Source organism: Delphinapterus leucas, chromosome 8, assembly GCF_059928025.1.
Source record: "Delphinapterus leucas isolate spDelLeu-1000000601 "Yukka" chromosome 8, BTC_Dleu_Yukka2, whole genome shotgun sequence".
Taxonomy (NCBI): Eukaryota; Metazoa; Chordata; class Mammalia; order Artiodactyla; family Monodontidae; genus Delphinapterus; species Delphinapterus leucas.
This window is the reverse complement of record NC_143136.1, coordinates 65,886,440-65,910,395: the sequence shown is the minus strand read 5'-3', so window position 1 is coordinate 65,910,395 and position 23,956 is coordinate 65,886,440. Positions and strand designations below refer to the sequence as shown.

General features: G+C 34.9%; 1 protein-coding gene and 1 non-coding gene across 2 annotated transcripts in view; one reads left to right on the top strand and one right to left on the bottom strand.

Moving 5' to 3' along the window:
* Window positions 1-2,867: 2,867 nt before the first annotated feature.
* Window positions 2,868-23,956, bottom strand: part of SCN9A (sodium voltage-gated channel alpha subunit 9) — a 151,026-nt gene continuing 129,937 nt past the window's right edge. The window contains exons 23-28 of the mRNA XM_089916738.1: window positions 19,986-20,267; window positions 19,153-19,206; window positions 18,103-18,240; window positions 12,252-12,356; window positions 10,446-10,716; window positions 2,868-7,381 (exon numbers count right to left, since the gene is read on the bottom strand). Coding sequence (XP_089772864.1) covers window positions 6,189-7,381; window positions 10,446-10,716; window positions 12,252-12,356; window positions 18,103-18,240; window positions 19,153-19,206; window positions 19,986-20,267 — 2,043 coding nt within the window. The 3' untranslated portion in view covers window positions 2,868-6,188. The remainder of the gene's footprint in view (window positions 7,382-10,445; window positions 10,717-12,251; window positions 12,357-18,102; window positions 18,241-19,152; window positions 19,207-19,985; window positions 20,268-23,956) is intronic.
* On the top strand, window positions 12,459-12,564 carry LOC115802196 (U6 spliceosomal RNA). The gene has a single exon (XR_004022595.1). It is a non-coding gene; the product is annotated as a U6 spliceosomal RNA (small nuclear RNA).

Genomic DNA, 23,956 nt, shown 5'->3' with positions numbered 1-23,956 from the left:
CTCATTCATCATATTTTATTACAAAATTAGTTCTTAATTTCCAGCATTGGGAAGAACATCAGGGACAATAGTAGTATCCTAGCTTCAAACAGAAGCACACATTTTAACTATAAATTTTAATCCTTTCTCATTAAATATTTGGCCTGAACTGCCAAAGTGAAATAACTATTCTGTATTCTTGATTTTTAAATCACTTATTTGTAGGAGTGAGAAGTAAAATACCTACTAGGGATGAAAAGTTAGCTCCAGAGTGATTTTCTCTGGCAAACAGCTTATAAATTATTAGAATGAATGGCTAGAGTATTTCTACAGTTACAAAATTTGCAGTAAAAGAATCTGCACAACCTCAAGTCCCTGTCTTTAAGTTATGAACCAAAATTATGAAGCTTTTGAGAGTGGAATGTCCTGATACTCTTTCAAAGTATCATAAAAGAAAAGAGTATATAACATAATAATAGAAGAAATAGTAAAATATAATTTAACTCATATGTACATGATTTATAATGAATGATAAATTAATATAATATTACTCTCTGATATTTATAATCATTCAGTTGTCATCATTTTTGTCTCTCCTCAAAATCTCCACGAGGGAAGGGATTTGTCTGTTTTACGTTGTCTGAAACAGGGACTGGCAGATTGAGGGTGCTCAGTAGATATTCACTGAATGAATGAACAATTCACCTATGACATTTAGCTCTTTTTGAACATAAACTGAATTTTGCTAAGTTTGACTCCCTTGAAAGTAATTAGGAGTCACAAAAGCTTTTAATTCATGGATTTGTTTCCATAGGCTGAGGTGGAAGTGAAGGTGTCAGCAGCTCTAAAACTGCAGAAAGACAAAAAGTAGATGGGGTTTGCGTGACGTTTTGGGGAAGGTTGGAAAAGTTCACTTTTTTGTTGTCTTAATTTGTCAGGAGTCTTTCCCAGACCTTGTCTTTGAATTGCGTTCTTTTCCCTCAATACTTTACAGCGGTTTTCTTTGGTAGTTCTCTTTTCAATTTTGCCAGGGGTCTAATGCAGTTAAAATCAATTTTATTTTAAATTCCCTAAGGTTATGAAATCTCAGTTTGTTCTGCGTTGAAGTATTCCCATTGGTGTCACCTGCTAGTTTGTACGGTATGTTGCCGTTTCAGACTGGTTTCTTTCACTTCGTAATACGGTTTGTCTTTGCTTTTAATTATTTTGATAGGCCCATAAAGATACCCCAAGGTGTTGCTAGTCACCTAGTGGAAATTAACTAAATAGAAGTCATATTGTCTTGTATGAATTACAATCAAAACTAGCACCTGCCAGCAAATATAGCATCTGGAACAGGAGTAATTTTTCCTCAATTCCACTAGGTTTTCAAAATTGTTAACAAGCTCTGAATCATTTCTATATACTTATTGCCTATAGTTTTATCTACGACGTTTTTGCCTTTAAACTGCTTATGAAAATATATATTAAATATTTGAGAATCAAGTTAAAGCACATGATACAGACATGACACATGCCACCTAAATCTCTTAAAATTGGCTTTCTTTTCTGGGATGGATTGTTAATGTAGGTACCTAATTATACAACTCTTAGAATAATAAAGTGTAGCATGTTTGCTCTGTTGCTTGTTTATAGCTCTCAATTATTCATGTTTCTCTTCCTGTATGCATTAAATGTTGTTGCAGCAAAGGTCTCCTCTGCTCTAATCAGTATGCAACTTTTCCCTCCCTTGAGAGAGATTATTACCGTGTATTCTGCAGCTCATTTTGCCTGGATTATGGTGTAATGTTATCTACAGCAAGGAAGAATTGAGCTGTTCTGTTGTAGGAACTTCATGTGATTGCCAATCAGGTTGAGGTGATGGTACTGTTGAGGGACTATAATTTTATTCTGCAGAGTGACTATCACAACTGCCAGTACAGAGATTCCCTAGGAATATTTTATACCTTTCTACACGCCATTATACTAACACACAAGGTAGAAATAGTGGCCCAGCTCAGCAGCAATTCTTTTTAGTATATCTTGTTTAAAGACAAATAACAGGACTGGATGCTCACAGCTAAACTAAAATAGAGGTTTAGATTAACTATTTAGTTAATATGGGAACTTCTACCTTCAAATACTCTCCTGGAAAAAGCTAAACCTTTGTAAATACAGTATGCATGTTTTCTCATTTTAGCATGTTGTTTGCATTCATAAATCTAAAAAAATAGTTCAATTTAAAAATATTTTGGTGCACTGAATGCTCACTACATACCAACTGGATGCATGAGACTCTCTGGGATACTATATTCACACTTACCCATATAAAATAGAAATATCATCATTTAACATTTATGGATACTGCATTGTGCTCCTGTATGATGGAGAGGTAGCTTGGGCTCATACTTTTAGCAGCGAAGTGACTGTCACACTAACTACTATTAGTAATATAAATTCTTGATTCTGTGTTGTCAGGCACTGTTCTAATTGCTTCATGTGAATTTTCTCATTCTACCCTTATAACCATATGGCAGCGTGGTACTATTATCTTCATTTTACGGATGAGAAAGCTGAGGCACATGTTAAGTAATGTATTAAGGAAATTTGAAGAGTCCTGGCTTAACTGGTATCCAAATACAATTCTGGATCTAGAACCCAAGCCCTCGCCATTATGTATGCTATCTTACCTCTCAACACTATCACACAAAAAAGATACACACTGTCATTGTGTGGCTAAATGTTTGTATATTTTCACTTCCTGACTCAATTTTCTTCTCCTGCACAAACTCTATTGTAGATTTCAATGAATTCCTTTGGAATTCTATAGTCTTTATCCCCATCTTTCTTACCCTGGAAAACTCCTCATGGAAGACATTTGAAGCTGTCCATTTTTCAATAAAAAGAAAAAAGTTATCAGTAGCTACAACTTATTTAGGGAGGCACTGAATTGATCTCCTTAAAGATTATTTTCACAAAAACAGAAGATACATGCCAACATGATTTTATTTTTTTGATGACTTTTATTTTTAGATTCTATTACAATGTGTAAGCCTCAAGTATAACTACAATATAATTTATGACAAACATTTTGAGCATTCATAGATATATGAAATTTGTAAAGAATTCTATGTAAACAGGATTATTATATTCATGGCTATTCACTGAATTTTATGAAGCAGTTCTTGATTATTTTCCTCAAGAATATAACATAATAAACCACAGATATTTACAGAAATTGATGGCCTCTATACATAGGTCCTAAACCCAAGCCAATTACTTGGGCCTTCTAATTTAGCTGGCCCTTTTTCATCACTCCCACTAACATTTCTCTGAAATTGCTATTTAGAACTGCTTTATTTACATATGCATTTTATCTTAACTCTTTTTAACAAAGCTATTAAAATTCTATGAAATCATGCTGAACATTTTTGGTTGAGGTTTTCAACAATCAGCATTTAGAAACAGCCCACAAATCACTTATATCTTTTGCAAACTATGTAACAGTCAAAAAGGTAAAGTGAGATTCTCCCACTTTTATTCAAATTGTATGAATGGATTTGTGTTCAAATCTGTTTTCAGTTTTATTCCAATTTAAATTTTACAGTGTAACTGCTATTCTATATCATTAGGTTAAATGAGTTCAATGATTGTGTGACTTAAATATTAGCATGACAGTGCTTTCTGAGGGTGGTATCTTATAATCAGTACCAAACAGTAATCTACATGAAAAAAGAAGTCTAATTTTCCTTCAAGCTTGTACTGTATTAAATGAGCTCTTGGTTCCAAATATTATTAGTAATTGATAAAAAGTCACAACTAGACATTCCTGGGAAAACATACATATACAAAACCTAAGCATGTTATATTGAAAAAAAATTATAGTTCAGCATGAAATAGGTTCAGCATGAAATAGAAGTGTGACTTTGTAAGTTTTTCTTTTTTTGAAACGCTAAGAAGAAATTGTGTTGAGGAACCAGTTGCCAATATTTTCTTCACATAAAAATCAGGCAATGTAAAAACATTAGTAGTAAATCACACATAATAAACTTACCCACTATACATCTTTTCACACTGTATTATATAAATATGCAAAGTGCAGTTATATTTATATAGATTTAAAATGATGAGGATAAACTGCATTCAAATTTAAGGTAATTAATTTCTTAATTTAATGTATTAAAATATCTTACAAATGTAATATATTTTGTATGGTTCTCTAATTAAATTGTCAAAACCTATTTTCAACAGACTTAGCAGGGATGTGATGCAATGCTCTACATAGTCTAGGAAAACACTGCATGGTATCTTATATATTAAATAAAAAAGAGGCTCAAATAATGTAAGATGAGTGATTGAATTTAGGTGTAAAGAATCTTTGGCCCTAGGTTTAATTTCATATGTGCCTTAGGACAAATGTCTAGACGTGATAATCTCCTTCACAGATGCTGAAAACATTCTAGATAGAAAGTTCTGTGGAAATTTTGCTTTCTTGGTTTTTATCTGTCTTTCTCATTTCTGTGTTTCTTTGCCTCTCTGCCTCTCATTCTCTACCTATACTTCTTCATCTCTATAGGTATGCTTAAATCTCCTTTATTTTTAACTAGCCAGAACAACAAAAAAATTGCTTTAAGTACTTAAGATAGAAATATATTTATGTTCTTTTTTCATTTAAGAAAGCAAATGAAATATTGTTGTATATATTTGCTTTGAAAACTCCCACAAAATCTTCTAAATAAAATTCTTTCTACTTATGTAACTCGATTTTTGTGTGTGCATGAATAACTCGATAGAAGAAAGATCTCATATTCCTGGAATAAACTCATAAAAAATACATCATGGCTGTTTCTTTTCAAGCCACTATTAACAAGGATTTTTAAAAAACTAGATTCATAATCCTTGGTGGAAGGACAACAGCTAAAGCAAAATGAATGTGTGCTTGGTAAACTATAAGCTCAGGATATGTTACTGATTGATACATAATATACCTCATAGTCATAGAATTTTATGGAGAAAGTGACATCTTTCTCATTTTGTAGATGAAAGCATAAAAGTTCAAGAGGATGAATGCTATTTCATCCTTTTCACACACAAGTCTGTGTTGAAAGCATGCCATACACACTTAGGATGGTATTCAGGAGACACAGTTAATACTGTGCCCAAGTCATTATCTGCTCAAACATGTTCCATGGTATCAAATATCTATCCGCATATCTGGAAGCACTCCACGGAAGAGAAATATCAACTTTGCTTAGTGCTAAAGCATAACTCAACAATACTGAATCAGAAAGCAGAAAACGGTGACAAAAATGACTAAGAGTTGGGTTATTATTGGTATTTTGGGGCAGTACAGTCCAGTGTTACACTGTATACATAAGAGTGAATAAAGCTTTCTTCAGTTGCTTCTTTTCTCAATTACCTTCATTTTTTTCTTTCGAGGGATGTGATACGTACCGAAAATAATTTTTTCATGTTCCATAGTTATTGTATGAACAAAGAAGGATATAGAAAAAGGCAGTCTATGAAGCACAATACTCTAAAGGTAACTCTTACCCTAGTTGGTATATGAGTCAAGATGAATAAAAAGCATTTGTTGAACTGACGAGCCTACATGTTTTTAATCCCATGGCATTTAATAGGCACATATAAATTGGTTTTGATGCAATATGAATAAATTTAAGCACCTCAAAATATAGAATGACCACTGTAGATGGATAAAAGAGTCTTGCCTCCTAATAATAACAAGATGTTTTAACTAAACATTCATTACTAGTATTCATTCCTTCCATCAGGGCACTTCATGGCAAAGCCAAGGGAAAATACTTTTGTACATATCCAAATGATAGATATTCGCGTGCACGCGCGCGCATTTGTATTTGCATGGGAAACATGAATGTTTACAATCCTGTGAAAAGATGACAAGGCAGATGTGAACATTTTCTACATGGTCTTCTGATTTATTAAAAGTAAATAAAATTAAATCACCTCTGTTTGCTGTAATCAATAATCCCTGTACAGTTACTCTTAAGAATTCTTATAGATTCATTTACCAATGCAAAAATAACCACTGCTAATGCTGCTCACCTATGTTAGAGAATCAGAGCTAGCGACTGCACTGACTTTGAGACTATTTTGATAAAAAGAGTTTTGGCATAGACCTCCTTAAAAGAGCCTTATTAACACAAATATATCACCTTCACAGGCTGTAAACAATACATCAAAGTGAAGCTCTATTTTTTGCCTTCCTTGCCATCTTTTCCTTTGTCCTCCTTTTCTGTTTTGTCTTTTTCATATTTCTCTTTGTCTGGTTTTGTTACACTATCATATGAAGGTGGAGAGATGGTGGATGGAGTTCCATCTGTTTTTTCTGGACTTGGGTTCTCATTAACGTTATCAAAAACCATATCTTCTTTATTGGGCAAATCATCATCTCTGCCACCATCTTTTATGTATATACTTGATATGTTCTTGACATTTTGCCGTAAGCGATAACGTCTGTAAGCACGCTGAATGACAGTAGCAGACACATCTTCCTGTTTTCGTTTTAGTGTAGTTGTGATGGGTTCATAGGACACTTTAGAAGGATTTGCAGACATGAACCTTTCTTCCATCTGTGAACGAAGAGAGTCCATCTCTCCACTTTCACCCAAAACACGCTTTGTAAAAGCAAATAAGATGTCGAGACAATGGATCCGGTCCCCACTGACCATGGGCAGATCCATGGCAATGAGCTGGACTTTGTTTGGTTTTGCTATGAGAAGAGGAGGATCCAGGACAGCTGCAAAATCAGAGAGTTTGCTATATTCTATAAATTGGGTGGCATCGGGATCAAACTTCTCCCAAACCTCGTAGAACATCTCAAAGTCGTCCTCACTCAGCGGCTCAGTACTCTCTTCAGTGGCAACACTGAAGTTCTCCAGGATGACAGCGATGTACATGTTCACCACGACCAGGAATGATATGATGATGTAACTGACAAAATAGAATATCCCCACAGATGGGTTCCCACAGTCTCCTTCAACTGAGCTTCCAGGATGAACTTTCCTGGGGTCACAATCAGGTGGTGCACTGTTGAGAATAGGTGCTAGCAATCCATCCCAGCCAGCAGAGGTGGTAATCTGGAACAGGCAGATCATGCTGTTGCCAAAGGTCTCAAAGTTGAACATGTCATTAATTCCAGCTTCCTTTTTAACGTAGGCAAAGTTGGACATTCCAAAGATGGCGTAAATGAACATGACCAGAAAGAGCAGGAGGCCGATGTTAAACAACGCAGGAAGGGACATCATCAAAGCAAAGAGCAGCGTGCGGATCCCCTTGGCCCCTTTGATCAGACGCAGGATTCGGCCAATCCTGGCAAGACGGATCACTCGGAACAGGGTAGGGGACACAAAATACCTTTCTATCAAATCTGCTAGAAACATACCTGGTGAAGAGGGAAGGAATACAAAGAAAATACTTAAATATCCATGCTACAGAAAATCATGACTCTAAATAGTTTTATGTGCCATCTTACCTCTTATGATTTCAGGATTGTCATTTTACATTGCAAGCAATTTCATAACAACCCAAGGATCAAGCAATCCCACAGGAAAATGGTTAGAATTACTATTGTGAAATTTTCTCTCCCTTACGAAGTTCGTAGATCTTATTTTTTTCCTCCACAACAATTTTTTTAATTGTTAAGGGTAGAAAAATTAAAGATACACAGTAAAATGCTAAAAAGAAAATATAAATCACCTGAAATATCAACCAACCATTTACTACTGTTAATATTTTGTTGAGGATCACTCCATTTTTCTATGCAGGCACACAAACATATACAAATGTAATCATGATATAGGAGCTTTTTTATGTCATCTGTTTTAGCTACTTCATCATATGTTATGGACATATTTTCATATAAATGACAACAGAATAATTCCTTATAGTTGTATAATGTTCTGTCCAAATAACCGTATATTGAAGAATTTTATGTTGTTTCCAATTGTTTTGGCTGAGACAAATATCCAAGCAGGTATATTTTCTTTTAGTTGCATGGGCATTTTTTTTTTTTTTTTTTTTGCGCGGGCCTCTCACTGTTGTGGCCTCTCCCGTTGCAGAGAACAGGCTCCGGACGCGCAGGCCCAGCGGCCATGGCTCATGGGCCATGGGCATATTTTGATAATAAAAGAAGGTAGGTCAAACAGTATATTTAAAATTTTGTTATATATTGCAAGTCTATCTCCAGAAAGTCTGTACAAATTAACACTCCTAATGATAGTCTATGAAAGTGCTCACACTCCACATGCTCACCAGTGTTGTCATTTTTCTTTATAATTTTACCAAAAAACTTTGTGATGTTTAAAACATCTCATTATTATAGTTTATTTGCATTTCTTTTGGGAAAAAATAATCCAAAAATTTTTTATTATTTATTGGACATTTTGTATATTTGTTGACTATTTTCAACTTTCTCTTTTTGGCCTAGTCTAGTCCTTTGCCCATTTTTCTACTGGGAGATTTACTATTTTCTTACTGATTTATGAGGACTATTTTTCTATTACAAGTGCTAATCCTTTGTTAGCCTTAAATGTTACATTAACAATAGCCCTGTTTTTAATTTGTCTTTCAACTTTTTTTTTTTTTAATTTGGTGGTGGTAGTGAGTTTTCCTCCATAGAATATTTTGATTTTTATGTAGTCATATCTATTATATTTTCTTCATGGAGTCAAGTTTGTCATGAATAGAAAGGACTATTCAAACTCATGGTTATAAATCTATTTCTACTAGAATCCATTTTTCTAATACATTAATTTTTACACATCAATTAATAAATCTTGATCCATGAGATCTTTTAACTGAGTAACTTAGTAATTCTCTATATACTGATGTTTAATTTTGGATTATTCATTTGAATCCATTGAGCTTCTTAGTAAACACTGTTTTACTTCATCAATGTAATAATAATCTTAATATCTAGCAATGTAAGTCACCCCTCATTACTCTAATTTTTCTTCCAGGTGAACTTTAGAATCATTAGATTTATATCACCAATTTATTATCCCCACTACACAAAAAGACGCTCATATTCTCATTGGGATAACACTAGAATTATAGATTAATCTCTTAAAAAAATGGTCACGATTACAGGGAGACCCTTCTTATCCAAGTACAAGAAAAGCCTTTCAATTATTTTAAACCTTCTTTTGTTTCTGTTAGTTTTCCTCATAGAAGCCTTATACATTTCTTGTTAAAGTTGTTACTAGGTATTTTACTTTATTTTTATTGGAATTGTGAATGAAATTTTTCTTTAGGCATATTTTCTAATTTTTTGCTCCACATATAAAACAATTACTAACATTGGTATGTACAATTTAAAATTTGCACCTTCTGAATTCTAATTGAATCCATATTTTTCAGTTGATTCTCTTGCATTTTTAGAGTGCCATAATAAGATTTGAAAATGAAAATTTGCTCCATTGTTCAAATATAAGTACCTCTCTGTTTTCTTATCTAATTGTATCAGCCAACACTGTTACAAATAGAGGTGATAGAGGGATACACTTTTCTTCTTCCTAAATTAACTGGAATGCTTCCACCATTTTGCTTGTTGTATGTGATTCCTGACTAAATTTTAATTTGTGTTTTTTATATATTAACTTTAATCTCAACTCTGGTAATAATACTCCTTTTTCAAAAATTGATTTTGAATCCCTATTCTAACTTATACTACTCAATATGGCAGTTTTAGGTTATGTGACTTTTAACCTTTCTTGTCCTGCCTGTTTCAGTATCTCCAAATTGAGTTTGTATTAAATAATCTCTACAATCTCTGTCTAAAATTCATAATTATGAAAATAAATGCAATCCTAAACTACTGGGCAAGGCATGTACAAATAATAAAAAAAAATAGGATAGAAAAAACAGCTATGGTAATGAAATGAGAGGAAGTATAAAATCAAATACTGTGATTCACAGATATGACTGGGGTTGGTTGAGAAATGATTACAAACTTGACAAGTATGAAGCCATAAGAAATGAAGCTGGCATTCCTTCAGACCTTAACTTTTTACTTTGAGTTCAGGAATAATGTTCACAAAGAGTCACCAATATTCTGGCTAGTTATATTATCATTAATCAAAGGATAGTTCTCATATGTGTAAAAACCGGAAGTGATTTCAGATTCTACATTGGTCTTCTAAGACCTACCTACCTATAGACCCAGCTGCTACCTTTGTGAAGGGTAATCTTGGAAATCAAATATCAAGGAGTTTTATGTGCTTCCAACAAACAGAATATGTGTGGCTTTGAGGCTTGTTGTGTGAACCTAGGAATTCTGACACAGAGGTATTTGTTTTTTTTAGTTTTGTTTTTAAGGTTCCTTCACTCTTTCAGTGTTACTAACTTACTCAAAAGTAAGTTTACATTCCAGAATTCAGAAACTTCTCTGAGTATGTGTGATGTTTAGTTTGATTCAAAATGGAAATCTGATTAATAAATGCTCTTACCTACAATGGAGAGAATCACAACCACAAAATCAAAAATGTTCCATCCTACAGTGAAGTAGTAGCATCTGAGGGAGATCAGTTTCAGCACACATTCTCCAGTGAAAAGGATAACAAAAACTACATTGATCCAATATAAAACTTCAGTCATGTATGCACTTTGTCCCTCTTTTTCTACCATCATGGTTACCATGTTGAGGCAGATAAGAACCATGATGGCGATATCAAAAGCTTGGTTTGTTACTAGGTCAAATATACATCCTTGGAATTTGTTCTGCAAAGAAACAAAAATAATAGGAAATGTACAGTAAATTTTGCAAGTAGTATCCATAAATCATTACATTAGTAAAAAAAAATTTTTTAAGGTATCAGTCTTCAAAACTTGCATAAATTATCCCTGGTCATAGGTTCTTGCTTTGTACAAGAAATATTATTAAATCTTAGAGTACATGAAAACTTTTTGTTGCTGTTGACTTTCAGTATACCAAGTCTTCAGCGAGCCTTGTAAACTAACATTTGCTTTTAAGCATATCCACCCCTAGTATGTTATATAGGAGTTGCCAGGATCACAAGGTTAAGTTTAACTAAGAAAACCTCAGCTCTACTACCTCGAGTATTTCAAGGTAATAAAATGACATCTCTAAATTTCTACTTTGTCACGTTATTTTTACTAATGTGTTGGCACTGTCTTGTACTGATATTACTGCTATAATATCAGATCTATATTTTCCTATCTCTTCCATGTATAGAATATACATTTCCAAACATACCCATATTTAACACATCACCTTTCTTGTCAGTCTCACTGACAGTATTATGCTTTCTAGGAAACTGATTTTCAAAATCACTTTATTAGTTGCATAGGCAAGTTTTAAGGCACTGTATTCAAAGTCAAGTAGTGTACTGAAAAAATTAAATACCAGAGCTTTAAATTCATACATTATGATTCAGTAGGGTCTGGGTGAAACCTGGCCATGTGTCCATTTAAAAAGTGCTGGGTAACTTTTGGTAAGGTGTGTTATGTTGAAAAGAAATGGAAAAACATGTAATGCATTTAAAATTATTTTAATTGTTAGAGGAATACAAACTATTCTTTAACTGCTAAGACTCACTATTTACATCTGAGCCTATTCTGGTCTTTGACCCTATGGTAAGATAAAGTTTAGATTCATGACCAGTCCAACTGCTTCTCTGGCTATTTGTTGTAATATCAGAGATCTACAAGGTTAATTTCACCTGACTGATAGAGATCCATCATTACATCATAAAGCCATCAAGAAAATCAAATTTCAATCAAAAGTACATTTTATTTTGATTCTCTACAGGCCATTTGTACTAATAGTAAGTTGTATAGCTAAGGTAGAGATAAAAGCATATATAGGGGCTTTCCTGGTGGTGCAGTGGTTAAGAGTCTGTCTGCCAATGCAGAGGACACGGGTTCGTGCCCCGGTCCGGGAGGATCCCACATGCTGCGGAGCGGCTGGGCCCACGAGCCATGGCCGCTCAGCCTGTGCGTCCGGAGCCTGTGCTCCACAACGGGAGAGGCCACAACAGTGAGAGGCCCGCGTACCGCAAAAAAAAAAAAAAAAAAAAAAAGCATATATAATTATTTTTCATTTTTATAGAAAAAGAAATTATATGAAGGTATATTACGAGCTGTGATAGTGTTCAAAATACGTATCAGTTTTATAAGAATTTTTCTTCAAAATATTAAAATATATGCATTCATGTTTAAGAAATAATTATATATTAAAGATGAATTCAAAATAATTTTAAAATTTACATGCTAAATATAATTTTTTTTTTTACCCCCGGACGAGGTATTGGCTTTTGTGGTTTCTTGGATCCCAGCTTTTTCATTGCATTATAATATTTCTTCTGTTCTTCTGTCATAAAGATATCTTGACCTCCAAGGTAAAGAAATAAAAAATAAATCTAGTTAAAACCAGAATCATTGTCTAGATCTTCCTTCAGATCATTATTCAGGTTAAAAATGTATTCATATAGAAATGAAATGTTTTCTCGCTTCAGTAGCACATATATTAAAATTGGAACCATACAGAGATTAGCATGGCTCCTGATCTAGGATGACATGCAAATCTGTGAAGCGTTCTGTAGTTTTGGTGACAGATGGTGACAGACGGTAACTAGACTTTTATAGTAAACATTTCACAATGTATGCAAATATCAAATCATTATGTTGTATACCTGGAACTAATATACTGTTATATATCAATTACACTTCAATTGAAAGAAATGAAATGCCTTTTATTATGTGCAAGGTAGCTATAAATCAAACCTGTCTTAAAGGATTACCTACGTGTAGGCACAGACTCTCCGTACGTAATGCAGTATGCATAATACATAAAATATATGGATTACATGCAATAATGATTGGCTCAATTATCTTTTAGTAGCCTAACCTGCTATCTCATTTTATCTGCTACTTGTCTCACCAGGCATTTCATTGCTAAATAACAAATATATCAGTAGTGAATGATAATTTGGCTAACGTTTACTTATTAGCCATACTGACTCATAAAGAGTAGGGAGTAGGGGCCAAAAGTGGTAGCTAAAATAGTATTATTTTTATATACACTTGTATTCATTTTAATATATCATATTCCCTTAGCAGAATAAATGAATATACTATATACATGTATAGCACATATCCATAAATACTGCATACACACACACACACACACACATATATTTGGTATACATATAATAAATTTATTTATTAAAAAAAAAAATTCTTTAGTTACCTCTTTAATTCCAAACAAGGAATTTCAACATAAACACTTTACTGGGTGTAAACATTACATGTAATAGAGTTTCAGATGTTGAGAAAATTACCAATAATCCAGGGTTTCTGACTTGAAGGATTTTCTAATTGAATATACAACATTTAAGATTCAACAGTAAATAAACTAACATCTAAATAAAGTTTTTGTTCCTTTCTACACTGTATAAGTCTAAATCTCACAAAGGAGGCCTAGAAACTTTGCCTATTTTTTTAAACTCTGTTAATTTCTTAAAATTATCTATAATTTATACAGATTCACGCACATTCCTCATCGGTCCACAATATAAACTTTTTAGTTATGGCATAAATTAGCACAATCCATGTAACTAGGAATTTATTTTGGGGAATTTACAGTTCTGAAATCCTTACTTAACTTGTAGGGTCCTGGAGCTAAGGTGATTTGTTTATGGTTTCCCTTTGGTTTTTCTGGATTGCATTTTCTTATCAAATACCTAACGATAACCAGGCTTCCCTTTCTGTCTTATGTGTTTTAATTTACATCTCCTCTAATTGATAGGAAGTCTTTGTGCAATTTTGGCATTCATCTATCTGATCTATTGAGCGTGAGACAGAACTTTCATGCCAATGTTAAGAGAAGCCCAGACCCTTTATTCCTCAGTGATGAGGGTTGAATATCACAGCAGGTCAAGAACTTACAAGAAGTTAGGAAAACACTGGGAAGATAACTCTGAATTAGAGGTAAAAACCAAAGTATCAGGTTTTGTCTTCCCTTGATGATACCCTGGTTGTCAACATAATGAAGGATGGGATGAAGCTAATAGGAGATTACAAAATGCTCCAGTAGAGAAACTTGTGTTGTGATTTTATTTAACTGTAGCTTATACAGACCTTGTAAAATGCATCCCGTTACTAGAGAACGGACTTGATGGTGAGGGGGAAGGGTAAGCTGTGACAAAGTGAGAGAGTGGCCTGGACATATATACACTACCAAACGTAAAGTAGATAGCTAGTGGGAAGCAGCCACATGGCACAGAGAGATCAGCTTGGTGCTTTGTGACCACCTAGAGGAGTGGGATAGGGAGGGTGTGAGGGAGGGAGACGCAAGAGGGAAGAGATATGGGAACATATGTATATGTGTAACTGATTCACTTTGTTATAAAGCAGAAACTAACACACCATTGTAAAGCAGTTATACTCCAATAAAGATGTAAAAAAAAAATAAAAATTTAAAATTAAAAAAAAAAAGCTAGGTGGCAGACATTCTGTAAGTCAGGCTGGTCTTTACAATCTGTCAAGGCTGTATTATATAGTAGTTAAGAAGACCCCAGTTCTGGTGTAAGATCATCTTCATTCAATCCCCATCTCTGTTGCCCTTGGGTAAGTTTTTTAATCTCTTTAAGGTTATATCATCTCATTATTACAAGAGTAACTACCTCATTGGTTTGTTGTGAGGGTCAATTAAGATACTGTATTTCAAACGCTCAGTAATTATTTATAACTTCCGTTGTTGTTATTAACCTTCCAAACAGTTATAGTTACTGAAAAGGGTTGATGTTACTTAGAATTTACTCCTATGTACCCAGGTCTGTACTAGTCATTTGTGTAAATACATTGCATACATTTCCCTTTTATAACTTGAACTCATTAATAACTTATGTTCTAATTTTCAGAAGTATATTTTCTGATGAACTATTAAAACCCAATTATCACACGGATTTGTTAAAGATGATAACAGTGTGTGTAAGAATGATGGATAGTTGGCAAACTAGTAAAGTGGGGCTGGTGATTAGAAAGAGGTATGGGAATTTGGCAGGGTCCTAAACTGAGACCAAAGTGTTGAAGTTAAAAAGCATTAAGAGGCAACATTGCATTGTGGAAAAAATAGGCTTTGCGGTCAAACAGAACTTTGGATCCTGACTACCAATGACCTACTACTTGATTTGAAACAAGTTGTTTATCTTCTCTAGGCCTCGGTTTATACACTTGTATAGAGATACCACTTTCATTTGTTTGTTCTATGGATTAGATGAATTCATATAGAGGCCTCTAGCAGGAGACCTCCTCTGTAGTAGATTATTAATTGACGTGTTGGTCCTGTCTTCTTTCCTTCTCTTAGTAGGTTGTAAAGAAACCCTAAACCATTCAGAAAGGGTCAGAAGATAAAAAGCAGCTTAGAATGCAAACGAAACACTGGAAGAATGGTAGGGGATAACTGTAGCTGTCACTGCTTTGAAATTAGTAACTTTCGCCTGACATTACTGGTAATGATGTCTACCCAACCCATCTTCCTGCAGTGGCAATTCTTGTAAGAATAACATTCAAGAGCAAGGGGATCAAAGCAATTAGGGCTGTGGCTGTCCTGTCATGTCATACTACTCTTTCTAGATCCACTATAATTTATTATATACAGGGAATGCTGGAGAACCATATGTATGTGCCTATATATCACATATACACGTATATAATGACTAAAGTAGGAAAAATAAATTGGAAATTAGGGTATAATTTGTGAAATTATTTTCAAGATTAATTATTAATTATTCAAGATCCTCTGCCTAAAGGCATGAATATATGATAATGCTAGCTAAGTTTGACTGTTAGATATAAAATGTAAGAATGGAACATGGAATTTTAAAAATTCTTTGAAAAATAAACACCTGTATTTGGAAATATAAGCATAAATAATATTTAATATTTGCTACATCTTCTTTCACCTGAGACTAGTCAATCACGGCCACTGATGACATTTCACTGCATGTACACCTGTCTTTTCTTAGATGCTAAGCCAGTATCTGAAATCACTTCCTCCTGGTATTCCAGCACTCACCCTTCAAAGGTCTCTTTTCCTGTGGGTGGTGCTACAGCCACTGTTACTCTGTTAACTTTGAGAAAACTGAGACTTCTTAGACATTTTTTTCTCCTGCAAATCACAAACAACACTGTAGACCTTACCCCCTAAAATCTCTTAACTGAATGAATCCCCTATTCTCTATTGCTGCAAATGACTAATTTGGAGAATTAAGTGTGGTCTAGGTGTCAGGTAAAGCAGGGTCTGACCTAGTCTTTGGTCTCTCCCCAGTCATTCCCTGCATCATTGTTAGGTTAAATTTTTAATTAAAGCTGAGTTTTCATAATCTCTGGGAAAAGAGACCCTGGAGTTAGATGCATGATGAAGCTACTTCTTAGCTATCAGACCATGTGCAAGTCACACAACCCCTCTGAAAGGTGAAGTGGGGATACTGTGCTCTGTAGACTTATAAAATGTGACGAAGATTACTGTGTAAAGTATTTTACACACGATCAGACATGTCATCACATCTTAACAGATGTCTATGTCCTGCTTATACGTTCTTCCATACTCAAAATACCTCAATGACACATCAGATCCTACTGAAAAATATCTAACATGACTTTTCAGATCTGCTCTCAATCAAATAAAGACCTCATCTTTTCTATTTCTCTTCTCAAAACTCCATCCAAAGTGGATGGACTGGTATTTCTCCTGCAGTGCACCTCCTTTGCCAGCATGGTGCATGTGCTCACACACTTCTCTGACCCTTCATGTGGCTTACTTATCCTTCTGCCTGCCACTTGCTTTGTGTCTTTTCATCCATCTTCCAAGGCCTGCTCAATTGTCACATATATCATAAAACTTTCTATAGCTGTATCTCGTTTTCCTCTGACTGCCCATTTACATTTTTTGTTGTTAATTTTCTTACTGCATTTATCACTATGTCATATTATAGTATTTGGGGGTACAGCATAGGAAAGGGCCTAAGTAATATACAAGGTACATGGGATCAACTACTGACTATTAAAACCCTAACACTTAACCAGGTGCATAATCGTGGGTAAGTCACTCAAAATCTCGTGCCTTTCCTCATTTATCAGACAAAGTCTATAATAATAATTCCTCTCATGGTTGATGTTAAGGATTAAACTGTGTCCAACCCCCCTCCTCACCCTGCCAAAAATAAAAAAGGAGATATGTTGAAGTCCTAACCCCTCGTACCTCAGAAAGACCTTATTTGGAAATAGTGTCATTGAAGATGTAATTAAAATAAGGTCATACTGGAGTAGGGTTGGCCCTTAATCCAATATGACTGGTGCCCCTATAAGGAGAGGAGAGAGACAGAGAGAGAACGTCATGTGACCACAGAGGCTGAGACTGAAGTTACCCTGCCATAAGCCAAGGAATACTTGAGCTACCAAAAGCTGGAAGATGCAAAGAAGGATCCTCCTCTAGAGACTCTGAGGAAAGCATGGTCCTACCAACACTTTGATTTTGGACTTTTAGCTTCCAGAACTGTGAAAGAATCAACTTCTGATGTTCGAAACCACCCAGTATGTGGTACTTTGCTATGGCAGCCCTAAGACTGATACAGTTGATGTGAACATTAATGAAACAAAAATCTCATTGTGTCTGACCTGCAAATCTTAACTTTAATTACCTGTGTCATTTCTTCTGCTATATAAACTCCTTGAGCTCAGGAAAGTATCTTCTGTTGTTCTTTTTAAGTACCAGCCCAATACATACCACACAGAACAGTGGCTCAGAACAGAATACAGTAACTACTTATGAAACATGTTTTGAGTAAATAATTAGTTCGTTGAATTTTCTTAATCAATCCCCTATAGGGAACATTGGAAAATAAAACTGAATAGTTGATATATTTCTTAAAAATAATTATGACTTAGGAGATGATTATTTTCTGTGCAGAGATGAATGAGATTAAGCATATCCATCATTGTATAGTAACCAATTACTTGGAAAATTAATGAAATTCTAATGAACTAATTACTAACTGACATCAAATTAAATTTCACATTGTATTTTTGGGAAAATAATTGTTAATTTCTTTCAGTGCAATGACAAAAACATGAAATACTTATCTTCTTTTTCTGTTGGTTGAAGTTATCTATGATGACCCCAATGAACAAGTTCAAGGTGAAGAATGACCCAAAGATGATGAAGATGACAAAATAAATATACATGTAGAGGCTGTATTCATATATGGGCTGCCTGTCTACCTATAAAATTAACAAAAGTTAGCAGTATGTTGACAATAAAATTCATCATTTTCTTTTTCACATGGTTTGACAAGGTAATTCAAACACTGCTATCCTAGGTAAACGTGGTTTTTCAGAAGCCATAGTGTTGACAAGGTTCAACATAATCATTCTTAAAAATTTATTCAACACTAAATAAATATTTATTACATGCTTACTATGAATATAATCTTCAAATTGCTACAAAGGGCTTATCCACTGTAGTACTTATTCTCAGATTGTAGGACAATTTAGTAAGTAAAGGACCTAATGCATAATTTTTATTTCCAGAAAAAAATAAAAGAGATGATATCACATTTATATAAATCTTTTTTTTTTTCATTTGATTACAACGTCTTCTGTGGCTTTTGTGACAATATGAAATAGTCAGCAGTCTTCAAACTTTCTTAGTGTGTGACTAATTTCGCATAAACTCTTTCAAGGAACTTTAAAATATAAAAGCAGTAAAAACTATGAATAAAATATGTTATTTCCTTTTTATCTTGATAAACAAATATTTACTGAGCACTTATTATTGCCAGGCTGTGCTAAGCGTTCTACTTAACATTTTCTAGTTGGATCCTCACTCAGAACAATCCCATGACGTAGGCGGTGAATTACTTTCTTTTCATAAATCAATAAACAGGCTCAGAGAGATAAAGTAATTTGCTCGAAGTCATATGCAAGCTTGTCTGATATGGGACAGCCAGAATTTAAGCCAAGCTCTGTTTCCAAATGCTGCACAGGTAACCACTAGGCTACCACCAGGTGGGTGTTCTTCAGTGTGTGTGCACATACCAAGGGCTCCTTGGAGCTGCTGTTTGAAAACAGCCTAACTAAACTAAGGAACTTTTCAAAATTGTAGAGTTTAGTGTTATGTTTACCAATACTTACGTTAACAGAATCAACTGCTGCATACATAATATCCATCCATCCTTTAAATGTTGCCTGTAAATATAAAATTTATAGAATCTGAACCTCATACTTTAAAATAGTCACGAGTGAGTTTAGTGTGTTTAATGTTATAGCATTTATTAATTAATACTAAATTAGTGAGTTTTACTATACAGTCGTCCCTCGGTATCTGCAGGGGATTGGTTCCAGGGCCCCCCTGAAGATACCAAAATCTGCCCATGCTCAAGTCCCTTGCATTAGGCAGATGCGAACCCACGGATAAGGAGAGCCCACTGTATTTCAAAATACCAATTTAACATAAGATGCTGTGTCAAGGGAAAAAAGGGGAGGGACACATCACAAAGTCACATCCTAAATCTGACTCCTAGTTAATTATTGCCAGGTTGTCACAACTGCCTGTGAGTTTTGTACATGAACTTTTATTTTTTTCCAGAGTGGGGAGGAGAATTTTATGAATAACAAAGGAAACAATTTTTTTCCATATCTTAAGGATTCTCCATACCCGTGGGAAGTCCTTCTCATTTCCCTGTAGTGTAAAAGTGCAGTCCAAAACATGACTATTCATTTTTGCACGCAGTATTCAGATGGCGCAATGGCAGGGGATCAGGTGACTCCAAAAAGGTGGATAAAATGCAACAGAACCCATGTTCTGTTTTCATGTTTATAGGCACATGTTCTAAAAAGACCAACTCTATTTTTAAAGTCACAAAGTACTTTATCTTTAATTTTTAGTTAATAATTATATAAATAATGACAGCTCCTCCATCCAGTGTGCACCAAAATGTCAAGCATTCATAAAAGGGCTCACTTACAACTTGAAGCAGAGACAGGTAACCAAGTCCAACATTATCAAAGTTCACTTTCAGGTTCTTCCATCGCACATTTTGACTAACATTCATAAGTGCAAAACACTCAGAACGATTTTCAACTTCACTTGTAGGAAATGGTGACCCATCTGTGGTGTTAACACACTGATAGAACTTGCCAGCGAACAAATTTACTCCCATGATGCTAAATATTAGCCAGAATATAAGACACACAAGTAGCACATTCATGATGGAAGGGATTGCACCTATGAGTGCATTCACGACCACCTAGCATTCAAAAGAAAGAATGATTAGGATTAGTATGAATGTTAAATGGGCAACATTAATGAAACACAATACAGAATTAAAGACGTTAGAAAAGCCACCCTTACATGTTTAAGACATAAATCAACCAACCAACACGTACTTATTGAAGGCCTACTGTGTGCTCATCAGGACTAAATAAGACAGGAGCCCCTTGATCAATGAGTTTACAAAAGTACATGAGGATCACACAGTGAAACTACTAGCAGCAATACAGAACAAATCACTAAGATTATATGACAGCTTAAATAAATGAAAAAAATAAAAAGAATAAACCAAAAACCTGATACATGTAAGGTGAAGCCATAAAATCTGCATGCTCTAGAAAAGAAAGAAATTTATAAATGTAAACAATTAAAATAAGTAAAATGTACATTTAATGGTTCATAGTCCTAGAATTACCAGTGCTAAAATTCTCCCATATAGAGAAACTACTAGTACATATAAGCTGAGTTAAGATTGGGAATCTTTTCACGGTTTGAATGCCATAGATTTAACTGGTTCTGCTAGTTGTGTGATATGTAAACTTAATTAAGACCTTGGGACCTCTGTTTCCTCATCTACAGAATGAGAGCAATCTTTTCAAATTTATTATTCTAACTCTTAAAAACACTTTATACATAAGCCCTTCTTGGCTAAATATAGATAGTGCTGGCCTCAATTAAAAACAAAAAATACAGAATAGTTTATCTTTAATACTCCCTTTATTTCTGCTTTTCAGCATTTCCAATACTATTGATCACCAGTGCCTCTTGCCACCCAGTGTTCCTTCATGGCGACCACTGTAGCATTTATCACCCTCCAGATTTTCTAAATTACCTCATCTTTCCAAACTTACTATCTTCTTACAGTTGACCTCTACTCTGAATTTGAGTGCAAAGGTGTTAAAGAATAACTTGTTAAGTAAAGAGCACGTGCTCCCTTTTTTCTTGCAATGTATCAAGCAGGATCCCTGACTACTTTTGAGATTGTCTAGAGCAGGAGTTGTCAAACATTTTCTTAAATATTTTTAGGTTTTGCGGATTATATGATTTCTGTTACCGCTATTCCATTCTGCCATTGCAGCGATAGATCATATATACACAAATGGGCATGGCTGTGATCCAATGAAACTTCCTTTATAAAAACAGGCATCCAGCCTGTAGGCTTTGGTTGTTGACCCTGAGAACAACAGTTATTACCCTGGGGTTCAAGAACAACAAGAACAAGAACAACAGGTCAAGAACAACAGTTATTACCCTGGGGTTCATGGGTAGATATGGACCTATAGAGGTTCCATGGGGGCATGAAATCATATGAAGAACATTATTATGGGTACGCTTTCTTTACGGAGAAATGATTTCTACTTTTATGAGATTCTTACAACGTACATGACCCCCAAAGGGTTAGGAAGAACAGAATTAGAGAGCAGAATTCCAAACGGTCAGCTCTTATTCAAGCCTACATTTTCATCCTCATTTCCTGCTACCCTCCCACTATGCTCATAACCTAGGCACGCTGATTCTTATAGTCACTGCTCAAACATACCTTGCCTAGTCAACTCTGTCCTCTACCAAGTTGCATCTCTGCCTGGAATGCCCACCTGCCTGTGACTTGGGGCCCATTCTTTCAGTCATGGCTGCGAGGTCACCTCCATATGAAGCCCCTCCCAGACCTCCCCAGGCAGCCACTTTCATCTCTACTCCCGTAGCACCGTGTGCCTACTGTTTTATAGCAGATGTCACAGAATAACTACTATTCCCCTCTCTGTCTCTACATGACCGCTGTCCTGGCTCACTCTTGGGGGACTGGGGTCTATTTACCATTGTACTCTTTTTATAGTACAAAATTTCACACCCAGTTTTGGTGCTGAAAGAATGTGCGTAATGATGAGTCTCTGAGGGAGATGGATACATATCGTTCTGATGAGAAGCCATTTGGAAAAGTCAGTAAGTTCAAGAACCTCAAGCCTTTTTAAAGGAAGCTAACTACAAAATGCCTCCAATCATATTTCATTTATTCTTTAAAACGACCCTGCAATTTGAAGAAACATCCCTGTTTCGCACGGCTAATAAACGTAACTAAGTAGACATACTTGCCCCTCCAAATATATTAAAACATTCTCCTGCATCCAATTCACCTGTATATTAGATAAACAACAGAGAGCAAACAGGGTAAAATAATGGAGTGGCTTAATCACTGAGGGATGTATTAATATCTTGATGGGGAAAGTATATTACTTGATCATGAGAATGTAGTACACGCTCTGCTTGAGTCCAGGGATCAGTCATAAGTTCTGAATAGATCGCAACATTCTACTAATGCTCAAAAAGAAAAATTAATGTCAACTCCAATACTACCGTTCTGTATAAAATGAAACTTGTAATTTCAATTCTTACATGATCAAAAGTACTTGACTTTTAATTATGAAAAAAAATCTTTGTATAATCATGATCTTTCATATATTTACATGGGGGCCAACATACACCGGATACACTAACAAGTAGAGGTTACAGTCATAATTAGGTTACAGTCATAATGTAATGAAGATCTGCTAGACTAAAACACAACTAACATTCATTCACCTGAGGCTTCAGATTTCTGAGCCCCATTCCAGAGTTTATTACTCAGTATATCTGGGGTGGAACCTGGGAATTTGCATTTCTAGTAAGTTTTCAGATGATGCTGACCACATTTAAGAGATGCAGTAAGCAAATTGTTCAGAGACTACAGTTAGAGAGGCAGTCAGATAAATAAATAAGTACGATGCAATATAATGAGGATGTTATGTGTCTGAACATATAGGAAGGATGCTCAATTATACCTGGTGGTGGACAGACAAGGCACATTTAAGCTGAGGCTTAAAAGATGAGTAGGTATTTACTATATTGATGAGTTAGGATTGAGATGGGGCAGGGAGAAACATTCCTGGCCAAGAGAATGGAGGAATGAGAAAGCAGGAATATATCTGGAGAGGAAGAAATTCAAGGAGAGAAGCAACAAATGAGGATATAGACTCATTAGAGAAAATAAAGCATGGATTTTATGAAGAAGTTGCTGGTTTAATACAGCCCTAAAGCTAAGTTGCTGGTAGTCATTATTTAGCTCACCTTGTTTGTTTCTGCAAAATGAATCTCTTTTCAGGTACTATGCTGCCTACTGCAAATTAAGTAAAATCAGAGCTTTAGTTTTCTCAAATATAATTTGGAGCTATTTCCACTTTCACTGAGCCATGTATTTAAAGAATGAAATTAAAAGTGATGCCTGATGCTACTTCACTTCTCTGTCTTTCCTTATGCCCCACACCCAGGGTAGTTCCTTAAAAAATTGTTTGAGCACCTGACAAAGGCAAGTCCTTCGTGACTTGTATATGAGAGATACTGTCAGGACTAAGAGTGTCCCCTTCACCTGAGTTTCCTAGCATAGGAAAGATTGTCATTTAGGAAGGGAAAAGTCACTTATTTGAATCACTGCCTCACAATATAATATAGAGGCATTACTGTATTTGATTTAGTCTTTGTTAAACAATAGGCAATGAAATACTGCATCTATATGCACATGTATACACACTTATATACATAAACAGCCCATATATACGTATATATATGCACATGTGTGTAAATATAAACAGTCCATAATTCCTACATACCCATTTTTTCATATCTTACACTCCA